The sequence below is a fragment of the Urocitellus parryii genome, chromosome 11, assembly GCF_045843805.1.
Source record: "Urocitellus parryii isolate mUroPar1 chromosome 11, mUroPar1.hap1, whole genome shotgun sequence".
NCBI classification, from domain to species: domain Eukaryota; kingdom Metazoa; phylum Chordata; class Mammalia; order Rodentia; family Sciuridae; genus Urocitellus; species Urocitellus parryii.
In genome coordinates, this window is record NC_135541.1 from 84,738,455 (window position 1) to 84,760,248 (window position 21,794).

The 21,794-nt window shown below is 36.2% G+C and overlaps 1 protein-coding gene across 1 annotated transcript; it reads left to right on the forward strand.

Moving 5' to 3' along the window:
* The first annotated feature begins 541 nt into the window (after positions 1-541).
* Positions 542-17,098, forward strand: Vcam1 (vascular cell adhesion molecule 1). Its single transcript, XM_026379685.2, has 8 exons — positions 542-688; positions 1,228-1,503; positions 4,030-4,350; positions 5,368-5,634; positions 8,534-8,809; positions 10,681-11,001; positions 12,570-12,836; positions 16,194-17,098. The coding sequence occupies exons 1-8, from the start codon at positions 604-606 to the stop codon at positions 16,352-16,354; spliced, it is 1,974 nt and encodes a 657-aa protein (XP_026235470.2). The 5' UTR covers positions 542-603; the 3' UTR covers positions 16,355-17,098.
* Positions 17,099-21,794: the final 4,696 nt, after the last annotated feature.

Genomic DNA, 21,794 nt, shown 5'->3' on the forward strand with positions numbered 1-21,794 from the left:
AAAGTTATATCAGATAACTGACTTTTTTTTTTTACAAAAGAAGTATTTTTATGAATTTAAAGTATAAAATTAAGAAGTTATGTTGTCTCCCCTTTTTAAAAAAAATAAGGCATCACAAGAGAAGACTTTTTCCTTTTTCTTGTATGAGAACATTTAATCTCTATTTTAAAGTTGCAAATATATTTTACAATAAAGAAATCAGTTCACACTGACAGCGGTTATTCATCCAGTCAAAAAGTGGAATTTAACACCCCCTCCCTGGTTGGACTCAGACAGCTTCTGAAATGAACAGTCTTTTATCTTTCCAGGAAAGATATCCTGCATTTTAAGTCCTGAAAGTGTCCTGTTTTCCTGTGACAGTCATTTGAACACTGAGAGCAACTGAAGGGGTTAATGCTGGGACTTGGCTGCATGTCAGTTAAACTTTTTTTCCCTGGCTCTGCCCTGGGTTTTCCCTTGAAGGGATTTCCCTCCGCCTCTTCAACAAGACCCTTTATAAAGAGCAGACTTTCTATTTCACTCACACTGAGCCTCACTGGCTTTAGGAGCGGAAGACTCTTCCCAGGCACTTTCAGGTGTGACAGAAATACGACTTTGGGAACCATGATTTCCTCATCACAGCAGCAACTTAAAATGCCTGTTGTGCTCTTTGGAGCCTCGAATATATTTTGGATGGTGTTTGCAGCTTGTAAGTTCTTCTTGATCTGTTTCAAATGTTAGCATTCCATTTCAGCCTTGGTTTTGGCTTCACTCAGTTTTGCTGTGGTAGCGAAGGAAGGCACTAGAATTTTAAACAACGGGGAAACTTCATTTAACCTAACTTTGAATGTGTTATTGAGTTTTGCTATATGCCATTATACTGTCATAGTGACAGCTGCAAATTGATGTTTTTTGATGCCTGTTTCCTAAAGTGAAAGAGTAATTTGGTTTTATCTGTAGTAGGACTATCACTTTAGTTTCCTATACTTGATAATGAAGTCAAACTCAGCAAATAACAAAACAACTCTGATAAATGGGCCTCAAGGTCAGAACTGAGAGTCCTGAGTAAAGATAATCCCAACACTATCTTTGGCGGTGACTTTGGTGTGTTTTGACTGCCTTGTGGTTAGTTTAAAGCTGGAAAAAGATCCATAAGGTCACAAGTTGAACATTATACTATAACAGAGAAGAGGGAGTAGAATACTAAACAAAGCAGTGGTATGTTCATTTTTCTCTTTGTTTTTGTAGCTCAAGCTTTTAAAATCGAGACCTATCCTGAATCCTGGATTCTAGCTCAGATTGGTGACTCCGTCTCCTTGACTTGCAGCACTACGGGCTGTGAGTCTCCAGTTTTTTCGTGGAGAACCCAGATAGACAGTCCATTAAATGGGAAGGTGAAGAATGAGGGCACAAATTCCACATTGACCATGGATCCTGTTAGTTTTGAGAATGAACACTCTTACCTGTGCACAGCAACTTGCGGATCTGAGAAACTGGAAAAAGGAATCCAGGTGGAGATCTACTGTGAGTGCTTTAAAGAATCTTTGGTTTTCTCTCAATTTTGCTTTAAAATAGCTTTTTAAAGAAAATGTCTTGGGGCTGGGGATGTGGCTCAAGCGGTAATGCTCTCGCCTGGCATGTGCAGGGCGCTGGGTTCGATCCTCAACACCACATAAAAAAATAAATAAATAAAGATGTTGTGTCCACCGAAAACTAAAAAATAAATATTAAAAAGAAAAAAGAAAGAAAAGGTCTTTAGGCCGGGGATACAACTCAGTTGGTAGAATGCTTGCCTAGCATGCAGAGGCCTGGGTTCAACCCTCAGCACCACCACCAAAAAAAAAAAAAAGTCTTTAAAAGATATTAATATCCTGATTCTTGACTTGAAAACATAGCATCAAGAAAGCTAGACATTACCCTAAATGCATGTATGATTGTACAAACGGTGTGACTTTACTTCATGTACAACCACAGAAGTGAAAAATTGTGCTCCATTTATGAACAATGACTCGAAGAGCATTCTGCTGTCATGTATAACTAGATTTGAACAAATAAATTATTTTTTTTAAAGAGAGAAAGTTCGAGACAGCTGACACTAGAAATCAGGAATCCAAATTTTGGCTTCTGTTTCATCTCTGCCACAAACATGGTGATCATGCATAAAACACAAGTTCTTTGGCTCTAATTTCCTTAGCTATTAAATGAACATTTCTAAGGGTCTTCTTTTTATCTTAAAAAATTTCCATTTGATTATATCCTTACATGTTTACTTGCTCATGCATCTAAATGATTTATGAATTCCATCCTATGGGGATTTTTCATTCATTTATTCTTATGCAAGGGTGCTTAAAATCAGCTTAAAGATTAAGCACAAGATCTATAATTTAGTAACCTTCAGTACAAAAGTTTTCTCCTTAGGCATGATAGTAAATATCTGCAAACATTTTATTCATTTGATGTTATGTCCATAAATTTAAGAATTTTTGTTGCTGTTGCCATAAAGTCCTGGTGCTGAACCTCAAAGGTATTTGTATAATGAATTAGATTTGCCTCACAAATGTAAATTGCTCTCCATTCAGCAAAATTAGCAAGAGGCAAAAGGCTGGTAAAAACTAACCTTGCACAAGTCATTTGCCTTGGTTACCGATGGCCTCTCTAAAACACTGTACTCCCATAGGGTCATTTCTTTATGAATACCTCATTTGATTTTCTTCATGAATTACACTGGTTCCTTTCTACTGTGTTGGAACCCACCTTTGCCCAGTAACTTTAACTAAAATTTCAACAAGACCCATGTGTTGCTAAAGCTTCCCAAGAAACTGTGCCTGGCCAACTGCTTTCAATTATGCTGGTTGTACATGCATAGTTTATGTCTGTGCGGCCTCCTGAGTGCCTTCAAAGGTCCCCTTATATAAATAGAGGGAAAAGTAGCAAGTTCTTATATTACCTGTCATAAAACTGGATGGATTATAGGAGCATTTTTAATAGAATGTAAAGGACTGAAATAATGGGTGAAAAAATTAAAAATACTATGTTTTCAGATAACAAAGCACTTCCAGTTCCTTTGTCTTTTGCCCACAAGCGCCAAATAGTTGAAGATTTAAAAAAGAGAAATGAAGATCCTTCTGGCTTTAATTATCTTGCCTGAGGTTTTTCTACAAGAATGTCTGCTTCTCATTATGTTTAACAGTCCTGTCTCCATTCCACATTTGATTGTAATATTCTTTGGACTTGGGACTTTTGTATTCTTCTCACTATATAGATCCTGAAACCACTAACGTGTTGCCCTTGTGATAGAATGTAATGGAAAAGGTAGTTCTGGCAAAGGAGGCAATGGATGCTGTGCTCCTTTGCACTAAAAGGGTCAGTGGAGTATGGATTGAGGCATTGAGTTAGGCATCTCAGGCAGCCCATCCAAAACTGAAAGACTGCACAGGTGTTCCTTCCTGGTGGATGAATTCTTAAGGCACCATTTTCAGAAGCCAAATATTTAAAGCCACTCTTTCCATTTCTCAGCATAGCTTATAGAATAGTTAAACTTTGCAGTCACATTCTGAGTTTTGGATTACTTATCTGTAAAATGGAGCTATGTTTGCCTTTACTAAAATAAGAGAATTATCTGCAGTGCCTTTTATTAGCTGTGTGATCTCAGGCAAGTTATGCAAATACACTAAGTCCAAGTTTTATAATCTGTGAAATGTGGTCTCTGTCTCAAGGCTTGTGTGAGGATAAACCATTTATTTTAAATCCATAGCACAGTGAAAGGTACATGTAAGTTTCAATAAGCATTAGTTTTTCTACTTTCCTTTAATAACATACAATATTTAATACATACAGGATCAGGACAGAAGAATTCTCTAATAGGTGGTTGATTCTGACTCTTGCTTCTTGAGCCCACTCAAAATCATAAAAAAATCTATTTAAACTGTTAGTTCTGCTGTAGTATTAAGATTGTGTGAACAAAAACATTAGATTTGATTTGTATAGTGTTATAAGAGATCTTAAAAATATGAGCAGAAGGCCCACTTGTGTATCCATTTGCGTTTGCAGCTTTCCCTAAGGATCCAGAAATTCACTTCAGTGGTCTTCTGGAGGTCGGGAAGCAGGTCACAGTCAAGTGCTTGATCCCTGATGTATACCCGTTTGACAGGCTGGAGATGGATTTATGGAAAGATGATCATCTCATGAAGAATCAGGAATTTCTGGAAGATATGGATAGGAAGTCCCTGGAAACCAAGAGTTTGGAAGTAACCTTTATTCCTGTCATGGAGGATACTGGAAAAGCTCTTATTTGTAGAGCTCAATTAAACATTTATGAAACTGAATCTGTGCCCCCAAAAAGGAACACTACCAAAGAACTGCAAGTCTACAGTAAGTCACATGGTCTAGTTTGTATGGGAATTCAGTCTTGAATGTAGATCGAGATAAACTTAGCAACTAGGCTAACAAGAAGCTTTTTTGTAGTTTTTACTCCATTTTTACTTATTGAGAACATGATGCTTTCCAATAGTATAATCCAGTGAAAAGAACATGGATTTGGATTAAGAAGACTTGAACTTAATTTTGGGCTTCATCAAATACATGATTTAGGGTTACTTTATTTATTTATTTCCTATTAAAAGGGAATGTACTAGTACTGATTAGGAAGGCTTAAATGTTAAAATATTTTTAATCATATTTTATAATATGCCTTGAAATGCTGAACTGTGACCAATATGTAAAAGCCAGTTATGAAGGGGAAGATTTCAACTCAGTGCCAACAATAATATATTTAGCACAAAGAGAATGAGTTGGCTTCTAACAATGTTATGAGAACAGTCAATATAGGAATGAAACACTTGAGGAGTTTTAATTAAGTATTTGAAAGACAGTTGTATGTGACAGAAGGATTTAGTTTATTTTGTAACATCAGAGGGCTGAACTATGACCAATATATAAAAGCCAGTTATGAAGAAGAAGATTTCAACTCAGGGAAAATGTTTTTCTAATTTAAGATACTCAAAAATCAAATAGGTTGTTTGATCAGGCAATGAGTTGCCTTTCTCAGTAAATCCTGAGGCTGACTGATTAGGATGAGCTTTTGGTAAGGATTCTTAGATGGGGCTCTTAGGTGGGAGATTGAGCCACATGAATCTAAGGGCCCCTCTTAACTTAAGAATATCTATGGCAATCTGAAAACACAAAACATTTTTTAGAAAGGTAATCGAGTTGTACAGAAATTAGATTGACTATCTTTTAGTGACTCAGCAGTTCTTTATGCTATCTTGGGAAAGTAAGTTTGTCAAGTCAACAGAAGCACAGGATAACAACCTGTGAGAGAAGTCCATCTTCTGTTTTGAATTGAAAACATGGTTTTTGATTGCTAATATGATGCCCTGTTTTTTTCAGTCTCACCCAAGAATACAGTCATCTCCGTGCATCCCTCCACAAGGCTGCAAGAAGGTGATTCTGTAACAATGACATGTTCCAGTGAGGGTCTGCCAGCTCCAAAGATTATCTGGAACAAGAAATTAGATAATGAGAATCTACAGCTTCTTTCTGGTAATGAGACTCTCACCTTAATTGCTATGAGGATGGAAGATTCTGGAACATATGTATGTGAAGGAGTTAATTCTATTGGAAGAAGCCAAAAAGAGGTGGAATTAATTGTTGAAGGTGAGTGGAATATGCAAAAGGAAAAACAACGATGCTGTATTGAGATTTGAGCAACAATGAGGCAGCTTTGGTGCTGAGGTTGCTTTCCAACATTTCGTTGGTTATCTGTCTGATTGTCATGTACTAGAGTGTGAATATGTATTTATTATACTTGATTTTTGGCAGTCTTTCCTCCCGAGGCTTCCCTGGCTCTGCTTTTTTGAACCTTTTGTAACAGCATCTCTCCCATGCCTCATTCCATGGCTTCCTGTCTTTCTCCTGACCTCTAGACATTGGTATTTTCAACTTACCACTCCTTGCCCTCTTTTCTTCTCACTCTCGATACCCAGATATATTATACATATACTGGTTATTCCCAAATTCATGCTCTCAGTTTGTATCACCAAATCCTCTCCCTCAAAATGATCCCTAGGATCTAATGTCTTAATCAACCCTTTTGACATGCCTTAGTTTATCTTCTTTCACTTGGACTTTTCTATAACTTCAACTATATTTCTTTTTTAAAAATTTATTTATTTTTTAAATACATGACAATAGTGGAATGCATTACACTCATTATTACCCATATACAGCACAAGTTTTCGTAACTCTGTGTACATTTCTTAAAATAGCCGCATATAATAACTTCATGATATGGTCAGAAAATACTGTAGTTGATGATTCTGTGTCACTATTCACGCTATTCTTCTTCCTGGAATAGGCTTTCCCCTTCCTCCACCTGCAAAGTCTTAGCCATCCTTCATGACGAAACATATATAAACCTCCAAATTCCAGATTGTGTTAGGCAAAGCTAGTGGTTCCTTCTTTAGTATAGACTCAATACTTCTTATAGCGATGTATGTACTTCTGTTCAGTTCAATACATATTAATTAAGAGGCTTTACTCAAGAATCCAAGAGTCTGCTGGGTGGTGGGGATGCAGGCCTGATAAGATGCAGCTACTGCCCCAAAGAAGTTTACAAACTAGGAAGGAAAGGCAGGAATGTACTTTAGTGAGAACCAAAATAATAGGTCTATTTAAATATGTTTGTCCGTTAAACTGGAAGTTCCTTCAAGTCAAGGGCCCTCAGTGTTTATGCATATGTGTTTTATATTTGAGTGCCTACCACAGTACCTGACACACAATGAATATTCAGTAAATGTTCAATGAATAAATTTCAAATATTGACAACACAAATTTTAAAAATATGAAAATATGGAGTTCAAGCTTGGATGATTAAAAAAAATCCTGTAGTCTAACTCATTCTCAAGTGACCAGAAAAAATATTATACTAATGAAAGTATACAAAGCTAAACATCCATCCTGAAATAGCTCCATCCCATAATAAGCTGGATCCCATTTCAATATGTCAAGGAGATGGGTTATGGGGTTGAGGAGAGTTGTTTTGCATTTTGCTTCACATATGATACTAACAGCCTTAAGTACTAAAGATAGAATTGAACTTTCAAAGGACCTTTAGTCTACCTAAGAGAGCTACTTCCCAGGAGCCACAAGTCCACAAAATAATATATATAGCCAGAATTGTTCGTAAGCAGGAAGTGAATCTGCTGTTAAAGTTCCTCATTCTCACACTGGCATATAAGGAATTTGGAAACTTTGATCATTGTTCTGAATGATCTTTCAAAATCGAATCGTATATTAGTTTATTGAGGTAATTTGAAGAGGGCTTTCTTTGGAAAATATTAAGATATCACATTTATACAAACAAATTGAAAAAAAGTAGCTTCTCCTGACACAGAAGAGAACCATGCAAAATGTAGTATATTGGGAATTTTTACGTGTTGCAATTTCTTTCTTCCATCTCTAGCCTGCTGTTCGTGAGGAAGATTTTACTGATTTTCTGTGGATTGTCATCTGTCACTCTCAGAGTTGCCAACCACTCCCAGTTTCTTTAGGGAACCAGAGTCAAGATTTGGAATTCTCTTTCTCCCAAAGTAGCATTATTCCATCAAAGACTGTATGTCTAGCATGGATAGTGTTGGCCACCTAAGAGCTTTCCTGGACATTTGAGATTAAGGAGTTCACCCTCACCTCTGCTTCTGCCCCCTCAAATCATTGCAAAAATGTTTAGATTACATCAAATACATTTTAGAGTAACTTGTGTTATCATTTTGATATGTAAATTTTTGCTTTGCTTTATACATGATCCTATGTGACTTTTAAGGTATAATAACTTCAGGTTGATGGAACAGAGATGCCTTGGGCATGGATCCATTATGGAAATTTTGTATAATTTGAGGCTTTTTTTTGGGGGGGGGAGTAGTACCTCCTTTAGATCTATTTGATCTCTGTATGAAGATGTCTTGATTTAGTTGTTCTAGCAACAGAAAAGCTGAAATCTTAAATCACATCTACCTTGCATCAAGTTCTAGTTTTGCCACTTGCAAGCTGGGTAAAGTGATTTAACATTTGTGAGCCTAAATTACCTCCTGAAGAAAGAGGAAAGAGGAAAAAGAAGAGGAAGAGAAAGAGTAGAAGCAGAAGGAAAACAAGAAGGCAGAGAAGAAAGTAGTACAAGTTCACAACACTGTTGTGGGGATTAAATGACTTGTACGTGGACTTGACACACAGGAACCATTGAAATTATTTGACCTATTGTTTATTCCTGCAGTGATCTGATAAACAACTGAGCAGAGATAGTATTATTGCCATGAAAAGACACCAACCTCTCTTAACACATTTTTATCTATATTTATTCTAAGTCTGATTTGAGAGACTCTCATGGATTCATTCTAAAAGATGTAGTCTCTTTCCTGACGGAAGGGAGTTATTTCTTCTTGGTACAGATAGTGGCTAAAGCCAGATCAGGACAAATAAAGATCATATGTGGGAATGTGAAGGAAGAAGAAATGAGTCTTATCGGCTCTGTGTCTTGTTCTTTTTTATTTTTTTTCTGCAGAGAAACCATTTACTGTTGACATCTTCCCTGGACCTCAGGTTGTTGCTCAGATAGGGGACTCAGTTGTGCTAACATGCCGTGTCACAGGCTGTGAGTCCCCATCTCTCTCTTGGAGAACCCAGATAGATAGCCCTCTGAGCGGGAAGGTGACAAGTGAAGGGACGGAGTCCACACTGACCCTGAGCCCTGTGGGTTTTGAGAACGAACACTCTTACCTGTGCACTGTCACCTGTGGACGGAGGAAACTGGAAAAAAGAATCAGAGTGGAGCTCTACTGTAAGTGGTTTTCAGAATTGTTCTTCAATCCCATTGGATAAAAAAAGAATGTGAATCTGTGATGTGCACCGAGATTCATTTGTTCAGAAAGGGAATGTAGCATTGTGAATGCTTCCTAAATCTCTGACACAAGGTGTTTTGATGTGATGTACTTTGCCTAAATCTTAAGTCTATATTACATATGGACACAGTGGGCACAGTCCTTAGTGGGTCTTGTGGTACTGTCTCATCACACTTTTTGTCACACCCTATGACCCTGCTTCCCATCCCTTCTATGTGTTTGTGGAGTGTACAGAGGTGGTGAGGGAATGGGGCCAATGTACCTTCAGATAACTGGGTGGGGGTGACCACTGCTCAGCTCTTTAAATTGAGGGCCAGATCTGAGCTTATGGTTTTAAAGGAATAATTTGGAAAGCTGATCTACAGGATGGAAAAAGAAATGAAGAAATGGGAAGCAGGGAAAAGCAAAGGAAGGTGCAGAGTAGACTGATCAATGGTAGTAGCTCAGGTTTCTGTTGAAGCAGAAGCAGGAGGCAACACCAGGTCTTAATACTGATGAAAGCTTTAGGCAAAACTTGAACAAGCATATACTGAACCTTTTTTTTCACTCTTCTTGCCACCTTAATAAATATTCTTTATAACCTCAAATCTCTATGAACTTGACACTTCTGGAGTTTCTCAGTCTGTAATGAATGAGGAATAAAATATACAAAGTGACCAAAAAGTTATTTTTTTCATGAGAGTTACTCTGCTTGGTTTCATTCAGCAAACTCAAGGAAAATTCATTATAAAGTTTTCTTTTTTTTTTAACCAGAAACTATGCCCCAACTTGTGTTATCCTTTGGGATTTTATTCAGAATGAGAGTATGCCTGTAAAGGGACTTAAATCTCTCAAAAGAAGGGTCAATTTTATTGCTTTATCATATTACCCAGAGTCCAGGATCTGCTGATGTAGCACATTCCCAGCAGAAATGAGAACCAGGGGTGAAGTCCTATTGCAATATGGAAATACTTAAAGATGTTTTATTTTAACAACTGAATCATTTTGCTGAAAGAAAAAATAAACTAGAGTCACTCTTATGTTTGATAAGTATTTTAGTCTCATTTTTATTGATTTATATATGATATGTTACTATATAGGCTAAATTCTAAATAATACAGTTAAGATAGTTCTTTTCTTAATTACAACTATTATCTGAGAAATGTTTTAAACTTGCTGCCTAAATAATTATTAGATATTAAGATGTCTAAATTGAGAACTTCCCTGTGGGTCTTATTTGACACTGAGACACTACATAGACCTGTGAAACTAAGTCTAGATTTTGAGGTAAGAGGAACAGGGAGTTTGAGCTCAGCTCAATGACACACTAGGTATGATGTTTAATGAAAAGTCTTTTAGCCTAAGTTTCAGTTTTCCTAACAATAAAATAAGTTAAGTAGTATCCGTTGCTGTCCTAAAGACTGAGATAATGAATGTTGAAGGACTAGTTCATAACAATTAGTCAACATATCATGACAAATATTTAAGACATCTAAAAGAAATAGTTAATATATGAGATGATAGAAGCTGATGTGTCCCTAGATAATATCAGCCCATGTGCTCAGCAAGATGGCATCATTAGAAGAGGAAAATAAGAAGTAAAAGTATTTATTACTTGATGACTTAATGTACTAAGTATTTTTGTTGCCAACATTGTGATTAATGTTTTAATTATGTATTTATACTTAATGTCAATTTTTAATGTATTGATGATAATTCTATCCCAGATAAGTTAAAGCTGTAATTTTGAGACACTTGAATTCAAATAGAGTGTAACTTTATTTCCCTTTGAATGACACATACAAACATTACTTTTGCTTGATGTTTGCAGCCTTCCCTACAGATCCAGAAATTGAGATGAGTGGTCTACTTGTGAATGGAAACCCCGTCACTGTAAGCTGCAGGGTTCCTAATGTGTACCCTTTTGACCATTTGGAGATCGAATTACTTAATGGGGAGACTATTCTGATGAAAAAAAACTTTTTGGAGGAAATGGATAGGAAATCCCTAGAGACCAAAAGTTTGGAAGTAACCTTCACCCCCACCACGGAAGATAGTGGAAAAGTTCTTGTTTGTCGGGCTAAGTTACATACTGGTGAAATGGAATCTGAACACAAACAAAGGCAGAGTACACAGACGCTTTATGTCAATGGTAAGTACATGTATCCACAGGTTAGTATAGATTTCTTTATCATGTTTGTCAGGCAATAGTTAACATAAAGTTAATAGTTAAAAACTTTGAAAAAAATAACAGATAAGAAAATTCAAAATAAAGGTGGTCCTAACAAACTACCTTCCTAAGTGTAAAATAATGACCATTTGTTTATGAATCTTTGAGTTGGCATTAGGAAATGGGCTAGCTGGGCATTTATTCTGCTCAGTGTGGGGTCACTCATCTGTTTTCAGTCAGGGCAGCAAGGCTGGCCAGTCACAGATGGCCTCACTCACATGTCTGGGCTATATCTGGGGGGCTGTGCCTCCCTTCTGCATGTGATACCATCCTTAGGGAAGGTAGCCTAAGTTGACTTGTCATAGCACATTGTTTCAAGAAGGGGGTAATCATAGCTGCCTCTTAAAGGCCTGAGTTGGGGAGTCCTACAGTGTTTCTTCATTCCATGTTCTATTGGTCAAAGTGAGTGACATCTTTGATTGAATTTGGTCCTGAGGGAAGATCTCACAAGATGCCTGCTAGTATTTGCTTAGAACCCTAAGAAGCACCTTTTGTAAATTCTGAGATTAAGAATAGCAGAGACTGTGCCCTCTGGTTGGTTCATCAGCCTGGCACGGAACCACTGGGATCAAATCATCAGATACAGGTCTCTTCTCTCCTGGATAGACACCCAAGACTGAGAACAAAATAATTTCTACTTGGCACACAGATGCCATTGGCAGTTATGAGCATCTTGAAGTGAACAATTTGGGTTGCTTCCTATACCTTCCCTTTTGGGCATCAGAGTTATTTTCTTCACCAGGATTGTCATTTCTTTTTGTACCCCTTGGGATTATTCCCCCTAAGGTATTAGGGATTTCTTGTTATCTCATCACAACAAGATTTGTATTTTTAAGGAAGAACCTTGAAAGAGCAATGTGCAACCTTAAAGAAAAGCCACAGGATAATGCCATGGCATTGTGGCCATGGATGGGGAACGAGACTCAAATGAAGGCACAAAATAGATGGCCTTAATAGGAATCTCACTTATAAAATGCTTAAGGATACTTCCTTAATCATTGGTGCGTTAATAAGATATTGCATGTCAAGCACCCAGCCCAGAGCCTGAAACTTGATAAATGGTAGTTGTGTTGTTAAATACCATATAACAAGCCACCTCTGTAAAGCTAAATTTCTTGATCTGGGAGGAACTAGCTCAAAACTCAGAAACATGTAAAGCCTTTGTTCTTCAAGGAAATTTTTGTTAAATAGTGTGATTTTTTTAAAAAAAATTTTCACATTTGAATTCTATAGCTATTTACTTACATCAAATAGTGCTAGTCTGGGTAAAGAATTATGTTAAAAAACATGAATGAAGCATAAGATGCATCTTCTTTAAGGCATGATCATTTACAACAGTTCAGCAAATGCTTGACTTCTTTACCTGATTTTCTTAACATTTCCTGCAAACACAAATAGGTCCGTGGAAGCTCTGATTGATGTCCTTATATCAATATGGAATTAGCTTATACTTCACTCATTCAGAGGTTTCTTTTAAATTCTCTTTTCAGTTGCTCCAAAAGACATACAGCTTACAGTGTTTCCTTCTGAGAGTGTCAAGGAAGGAGACACTGTCATTATCTCCTGCACATGTGGAAATATTCCAGAAACTTGGATAATCCTGAAGAAGAAAGCAAAGACAGGAGACACGGTGCTGAAATCTATAGATGGCGCATACACCATCCTCAAGGTGCAGCTGGAGGATGCAGGAGTATATGAATGTGAATCTAAAAATGAAGTGGGCTCACAATTAAGAAATTTAACACTGGATGTTAAAGGTTGGCCTTTTGTTTGGGGTCTATCTATCTATCTATCTATCTATCTATCTATCTATCCATCCATCCATCCATCTATCTATTTTGGTAGCTGTTAAGAGGTTCCATAGATGGTAATAGCTTTCTAACATTAGATGAATGAGTTGGAAGAATGAGGCTGAATTCTGTGTCGTGTGTGGTTATTTCTTAATGTTTCTTGAAATAATCAAGCACAGGTGTTCTATCCTAAACAGTTTAACCAGGAAGTTGACATTAATCACTGGTGAATGTGGAATTCCCATTTGTTTTTTTCAAAGTTGACAATTAATTCATCATTGGTCTCTGAGGTCTTATATTTGCTAAGTGTTTAACCATATTTTCAAAACCTTTCACTGGAGATTATAAGGAAACCATGGAGGTAGGATTAGCACATTAAAAGAAAGAAAGAAAGAAAGAGAAAGAAAAGGAAGGAAGGAAGGAAGGAAGGAAGGAAGGAAGGAAGGAAGGAAGGAAGGAAGGGAGGGAGGGAGGGAGGGAGGGAGGGAGGGAAAAGAAAAATTCTATCCAGATCCTCTTCCTTTCTAACAGAAGGGAATGCTATTTTCTGAACATGGAGTAACTGCCTATTTTCTGGATTGATTCTTTTCAGGAAATAATTGGCAGTAGCAATCTTGATCCTGAACAACAACTACATGAAAACTCTAGTCTACAGAACAGCCTCCTAAGCCCCACTATCTATCTTATTCTGATGGAGAGGGAGAGGGAGAGGGAGAGGGCATGCGCACAATGGTCTCTCTAAGAAACTTCAGGGCCCCTTGATCTCCTACCCTCTCCTGTGAATGCACAGTAGGTAGGATGCATTGATCTTATTGGTGTAAGCAGAATGTGTCAGCTTTGATTAATCAGTCTTACACTCCTTGCACATTAATTAGCCTCTATTCAGTATTGAATATTATACTTGCCCTTGAAGTGAACAGGGCTGTAAACAAAAGTCACCTCTTAGGAGGTTTGGCACTTGGCCACCAGGGTTAGCAACCACTTGTCAAACTAAAGGAAGTTTGAACCTAAGTCAGAAAACAGGTTAAAAAAAAAAAACTTTTTACTAATCTGGCAAAATTTCTCAAGATTACAAGCCATACCATGTATTTTTCTGTCTTTACATTACCTCCTTGAAACACAACAATATAAATATATCCATCTAGAAATGTTAAAGAAGGGGAAAATAACATAATTACATGTCAAACTTTTAGTCATCCACCTGCAGTGATTATCCTGAAAAGAGTTAATCTGGTCATTGAAGTTACTATGTGTTCAAATAATGGAACATTTACCTTGTATCATGTCACTCAAATGATGCAGTGTATATGTAATCAGTGCTTCCAATGAGGTTGGGGATGTGTCTGAACACATTGAGATCTCAGTTATACGTAGGTTGATATTAATCCATTCCTGTTTATTCAATCCTTGATGTTTTTGGCCACCTTTAATTCAGCTTAGCTTCAGGAAAGTGAACTCCTAACATTTCTGTGATTATGCTTGTAATTAATTGTTCTTTTAAAAAGACACCTTAAAGCTTGGGTTTTTTTCCTAGTTGAATTATTAACCACTTATATGTTTGCCACTGTTTTCTTATTATTTCAATAAACAAAGGCTATTAGGCACTCAGCTGGAAATGCATGCCTCCAAACTGAATATGGTTTAAAATAGCTGGATATGAATGAAGACCAAAAAAATTGACATTTTTTCTAGATATTTTGAAGTAGTTTTCCTTTGCATTTAGCTTAGTTTTTAAATTATTTTCTTTTGTTTTGGCTTGAATGTATTACATTAATAGAAATGGTCAGCCCTCTTAAAAATTTTTAGTGTTGATAATACTAATAGAAAATTTTATCAGAAGCTTGACCTAGCAACTGACTTAGCAAATTTGAGTTTTTCTGTAGATGCCTGAGGGAAAAACTGAGAGGCAAAAAAATAAAGGATTATTTCCACATTGAAAGGAAAATAATAGGGACACAAATACCTTTGCCCATCTTGTTATCAATATTGATGCCTAACCACAATTATGATGATAAATAGCCCATTAAAATAGTACCCTTATACTTTGACTAGCTCAATGTTAGCAAGGAAAAGTAGAAAAACAATTATCATCATGTTCAGGCTGAAGTGTTTTTTTTTTTCTTCAATAACTTGCAAACATTCACTTTGCTAATCATCTGATTAGCATCATCTGATGCTAATGGTTCTTTTCTACTTAGGTAACTTTTAGTGTTTAGAAAGCTCTAGAAGGAATTCAGTGATGATCAAAGTCAGGTCACTAATTCCTGTTGGCACTGAGCCAACATATATGTCACTTAGTGAGACTTAATTGTGAGGTTATACGATGCTGTGCAAGCTGAGTATAAACAAGCAAGTCCCCAGTAGATGCCATGCTCTGTTCTTCAGATGTTCTTGTGAGGTTCAGATGTTAAGTGGTATTGCATCTGCCAGAGGATTTTAATAGATTAAAAAGAGTACAAATTTAAATTTTTTGGAATACTATCATCTGTACTTCATTTGCAACTGAATGGCAAAATGATAGGATTTAGAAAAAAAGTTTTTTAGTGTTCAAAAATATTTTGGATGGGGCAGCAATTATGCCAACTGGGGAGTTGAAGTGCAAGCTCTTCTAGTGGTGGACCAGAAGAAAAACAGACATGTCTGGCTTTATGAGGTCAGAAGAGGAAACCACATTGGACCGATAAGCTTGTGGATGAAGGCTTAAATACCAACTGGGATTGGGCTATGAAGGGGAAGTGTGCTGGGTAGATTTTGAGAGTGGATGTTGAGGTTCTTATTTAGATTAGGGGAGATATAGATCAGACAAGGCCTTTCTATAACAAGAATATATATCTCAAAACAAAACCCCAAAAAATGCATCAGCAAGAATTCTTCCTCTTATTGTCCTATTCGTGGTGTTTGACTCTGGTAGTTACTTTAAATGGTTTGAGGATTTTCTTGGAGAATTGGTTAATCATTTCAGTTTATGGTAATCAGAGTCCCAGTACTTTGGCAGATACTTCTATTTCTCCCTGTCTAATTCCTGCTATTATAAAGGACCCTCTTTTCTATTTTACCCCTAAAATTGAATCTTTTTTTAATCCAAGTTTGTGAAAGTCAACAGCTATCATCTTTAGATTCTTCATGATCATAACAACCACCCACTGACCATTTGGATAATTCAGGGGAATATGCATTTGGGGTCCTGATGATATTCCATATCACTGCTTTGATTCCCTCTCTGGAGAACTAGTTGTACTGTCACAGTAAGACATGTCTTTTGATTAAACAATTTCTTTTTGTACTAAGCATTAATTACATCCAATTGTTTTTTTTTTTTTCCAGGAAGAGACAATACCAAGGACTATTTTTCTCCTGAACTTCTTGTGCTCTATTGTGCATCCTCCTTGATAATACCTGCCATTGGAATGATCATCTACTTTGCAAGGAAGGCCAACATGAAAGGGTCATACAGTCTTGTAGAAGCACAGAAATCAAAAGTGTAGCTAACATTTGAAATGTTCAACCGGAGATACTGTTTATAACTCCAAATCATTCCACAAGAAAAGCAACGAACTAAGAGTTCAGACTTCCGGGGATGTATTGAAAACAGAAAGAAATGGCCGCCTGGGCCCCTTGCTGTGAGAAGGAGGCCAACAGAGAACATTCTGCTTGAAAAGTCACTGGCATGGAGAGATGAGATGACTCCAGAGCTTTCCTGATATGTACATATAATAACATAATTTGTACATATGTAAAATAAATTATGCCATAACAAGTTTGTTTGAAATAGCAACAACCTATCTTCAGATTATGAAATACTTCAACAGTGTTGCTGGGACTGACTGTTATAACTTAATGCATCTTAGGAAAATTTAATATTTACTATTGACTGGCAGCTGACCTGTGTGATTTTTCTTATATTTTATTTCTTTAACAAAATTTTCTTCCCATTAAGTTTATTGACAATAATTCGTGTTTTATAAAAAAGCTGGCATGTTATATTTTTTATAGGCAAATGACAAAGAGGGCACTGGGTGGATTTTCAGGTACTGAATACCTCAACCTCGTGTATGATGGTTGACTGGATTTCTCTGTATGGTACTGACATGGTACGGAGATGTTTTATGATGTTTGTTTATCAGACCCTTGTGTAACTTTCTAATGTAGTTTTAAAATGCAATTTCTTTTGATTTTCTTTTGTAAATGTTTAGTTCTTTGTATAGTAAAGAGATGATTCCTGGAATTAGAAGGGTGGTCTGTTTGTTTATTATAAATTGCCTCCTTTATGCTCTATCTCTTTTCCAAATGCCAAGTTACAAGGGGAAGACCTCAAACTATGTAAACAACATAAATACTCAAAATTTTATCAAAATGACCATGGGAACTTAATAAAAATGCAGACTGCTTGGCACTGTTCTAACCTAGCGAATTGGGATACTTGGTTTTGGATCCTTGGAACCTGCAGTTTTAAAACTAGAAAACTATATGGAGTACATAAAAAGAGTGAGTACCCATGAACATGCACACATTAATGGACAATAAATGAACACCTACACACATACCACCGAGCCTAAGAGAGAGAGTGGTACTATTTTTTAGGACTTCTTATATTCCACATACTTATGAAAACTATCTCCTCTCACTGAATAGTAAGCGATAAATATCATGAATTATATGGATCATTCTTTCACCTTCTTTGGAGATTTAAACCAATTTAAATATCCCTAGGTAGCTCATAATTTAGTTTGGCCAGGTTTTGAAATTTAAATAAATACAATCAAATGATATTTTTGCCTCATGATTTTATTTCACTCAAGATTATGTTCTTTTCTAATTCTTTTTTTTTATATACAGGTCATTCATTTTTATTGTTCTATAGTATTTCACAATAAGATTCTGCCACCATCTATTTGTCCATTCTATTGTTGATAGATATTTAGATTGTTTTTGGTCTTGTCTTATCCTTCCTTCCATCATTTCCTCCTTCCTTCTTTTAGACACTTTTATGTATCCAAATAGAAATCCTTTATCAAATACACACTTTGCATTCACTTTCTCCCAGTAACTGAATGACTTGCATTTCTACTTTTTATAACAGAGGCTTTGTCCACTCCAGGAACACAAGGATTTTCTCATCTTTTCCCTAGAAGCATCATACTTTCAGTTTTATATTTATGTCTATGACCCAACTTGAACACATTTTTGTATATATTGTGGAGTCATGGTGGATATTTATTTTTTGCATATGCATATCCAATGGTTTTAGCACAATTTGTTTAAAAGACTTTTTTGTTTCTCTCTTGTTGAAATTACCTTGATATTTTTGTTAAGAATTGGTGGACCATATTTGTATGTGACTATTTCTGAACTTTGTATTTTGTTCTGTGGGTTGATATGTCTCTCCATATGCTAATATGACACCATCATGTTCATTATAGCATTATAATAAGCTTTGAAATCAGGTAATGTGTGGCCTCCAGTTTTACACTTAAAATTTTTTGGCAATGATAATCCTTTGAAATTTCATGTAATATTAATATTATTTGAATAACGGACAAATTTTTAGTTCTATACCCTTTTCTTTTTCTAAAGTCATGTGGGTCCTCTTTTTCCTTGGTCAGTTTGGCTAGCAGTTTACCTGTTTTGTCCATCCTTTCAAAGAACTAGCTTTGGGATTCCTTGATATTTATCTACTGTTTGTTGTTTTCTGTGCCATTATTTCTGTGCACAATCTTATTAGTTCATTGTTTTCTGTTTAATCAGGATGAAATTTGTTATTATTTTACTAGATTATTTAGGGGAGAGTTCCCTTAATAATTTAAGATCTTTCCTCTTTTTTAAATATAAGCATTGAAAGAGATAAATTCTCCTGTAGGTATTATATTGGCTGCATGCCACAGAATTTTTAACATGTTGTATTTCATTCTCAGGAAATTAAAATAATTTTCTAAACTCCCTTATAATTTCTTCTTCAAGATAGGGGTTATTTAAAAGTGTGTTCCATGTATTTGGGAACTTTCCATCCAGCTATCCTTCTGGTATTTATTTGTAGTTAATTCCATTTCAGTCAAGAAAAATACTTTTTATGCTTTTGATCTTAATGAATTTATTATTTTATTGTTAAAATAGGGCCCAACTTGGTGAATGTTCTATGTGTAGTTGTAAACAATGTGTATCTTCTCGCTGTTGAGTAGAGGGCACTATAAATGCAAATAGGTTGTTATTTTTCAATTCTTTTATCATTGTATTTATGTTTAGCTTATGTCTTCAATCGATCACTGACACAGCAGCTTTGATATTTCCATTCACAATTTTGAATTTTCCTATTTCTCCTTCAAAGCCCAAGGGAAAACAAAGTAGGGGCCCAGCAGTCGGAGACTAGGCTGAACAAGTAGAGTATGTATCCACTGAAAAACAAGTGTAGAAGATATCACTAGATTATTATTAGTAGTATAACAGCTACCAAAATAGAAACCACCCAAAAGTTAACCCACAAATGGATGAATAAACAAATTCTGGTATATCCATGGAATGGAGTACTACAGAGCACCAACAAAGTAATGAACTGCTGGTTCGTGCAACAATGTGAATAAATCTCACAATCCTTATAATGAATGAAAGAAGCCAGACAAAAGAATGCATACTATCTATGCATTGTAGTTGTTTTTAATTTGTCTATATGATGTCACTCATTTTACTTATGTAAAATTCTATAAAATGCAAAATGATTTATAGTGACAGAAAGCAAAAGATCAGTGATTGCTTTGAGAAAGGATGGAAGTCAAGGAGGAGCATGAATTGCAAAGCATTATGAAGAGACTTCATGCGGTGATGAATATATTTATAATATTAATTGTGGAGATAGTTTCAAGAATTACATATGTCAGACTCACCAGATTGTAAATTTTAAGATGTGCAGTTTATTGCATGTCAGTCATATCTATATAAGACTGTAAAAACATAAATGTGTTAAAGTAATCTACATGATATTATATATGTACATTCAATGACTAGAACAAAATTATGTACAATGTAAATACGCTACCAAAAAAATTAAACTGATAGTTTTAAAAATTGAAACTTTTAGATAATAAAATCTTGAAATATTAATTTTGATTCTTTGTTTCTTTGGTCATTTCAATCCTTTTTCTTTTTATCACAAGTATCCGCCTTGCTGCACGGTGACTTTGGATTGAGGTAAAAATTGCAAATAGTTAAGATACTTTATTAAACTTCATTTCTTGAGTTATGACTATATGCAGTAATATAGATGAATTTTACAAAAATAATATTGAGTAAAAAAAATGCATTTATAAAGGAGTAGATGCCAAGCCAGTCGTGGTGGTATATGACTGTGATCTCACTTATTTGGGAGGCTGAGACGAGAAGACTGCAAGTTTGAAATCACTTAGTGAGACCCTGTCTTAAAATAAAAAGGGTTGGGGATGGAGTTCAGTGGTGCAGCACTTGCCTAGCATGCACAAGATCCTGGGTTTCATTCTAGCACGAATTTGTATAACTCAAAAGTCAGCAAAAGTGATGCGTGGTGTTAGAAATCCGAATATTAGTTATTCTTTGAGTGACGGTGACTGGAGGGGGGCACAGGAGAACTTCTTGGGCTCTGTTTTCGTTCTGTTGCTGGATCTAAGTGTTAGGGACTTTAATAACATTTACGTTCGATAAAGCAAATTTGGGGAAATCAAATGTAGAGGAAAGGAGGGCATGGAATCTGTATCCTGGAAAGAGAATTAAGAGAGAAGCAGATGGTCTTGCTCACCCCACTCCCCATCTTTCAACTGTCTTAAGGTAAGAGGAAGAAAAGTGATATGATTAGACCTCACAGGAAATGGGGCATACCCTGAACTGAAAGGAATAACGTAGCTGAGCAGGCCTCAGGTGAAGGAGATGATGGTTCGACATGGAGAGACTGGCAAACATCAGGAGGCCTTCTGGAAGCTGGGCCATGGCCTGCAGAGAGACCGTATTTGACACCCTCCTAGAGCCCATCCTATCGCTCTTGCAGAGAAGTCAAGGCAGCTGACCCCATGGCTGCCTACAGGGGCCTTCTAATAAAAGCTGTATGTAAACCTTATTCATTTTCCAGAAAATGCCTGTGCATGACTAGAGATGTCGCCAAGCCTCAGCCCTTGTCAATAACCCGAAACAATAGAAAGCCCCGTTAGGAACAGAGTTGGCTTCTCTGCTTCTAGAAGGTCCGTGATAGCGTGGGAAGAAAAAGAGGGAATCATTCTCCACAGAGAAATCCCCACCTCCTCTTCTCGATGTTGGTTGAGAGACTCTTTAAAAGAGAAAGCAGAAATTAGGTTAAAGACAGGTAAAAGTAGATAGGTACATCTTACACCTGAACTTGACAGATCTATGGGAAGATTTTTTTCCCTGACTCCTTGTCCCTGAATAGATATGGTTTGTCTTGGTTGCTACTGTCTATTCTCTCTGGCTGGCTGGCATCAGAGAGAAGCACAGGAGACACCCACCAGGGTTTTCCTCTGCAATAGACATCCTTCATAGTGTCTATAGATTTGAACTGTCTCGTTCGTTTGCCTGATATTCTGGTGTAAAAATGTAAGTGGTGTATTTGGAGGAAAAACAAAAGAACTTTATTAGCAAACTGTCTCATACTATGTTTTATAGTCTGATTTCCCTAGAAATTAATTCAAATCTTGATGCAGACTTTTGGTTGTATTGGTCCTTGACTATTAGACTCTTACCTGCATTTATGAGAATGGAAGTTTGCCATCTCCTACTCTGATACTGTGGTAGTCAAACCAAAGTTAATTAATAGATTAAAAAATTGGGGGCAATCCATCTCATTACTATTACCATTCAGCTCTGGATGAATGATGTAAAATATTATATATATATATATATTTCTTTACTTGTAAGCACAGTAGAATATATATATATATATATATATATATATAT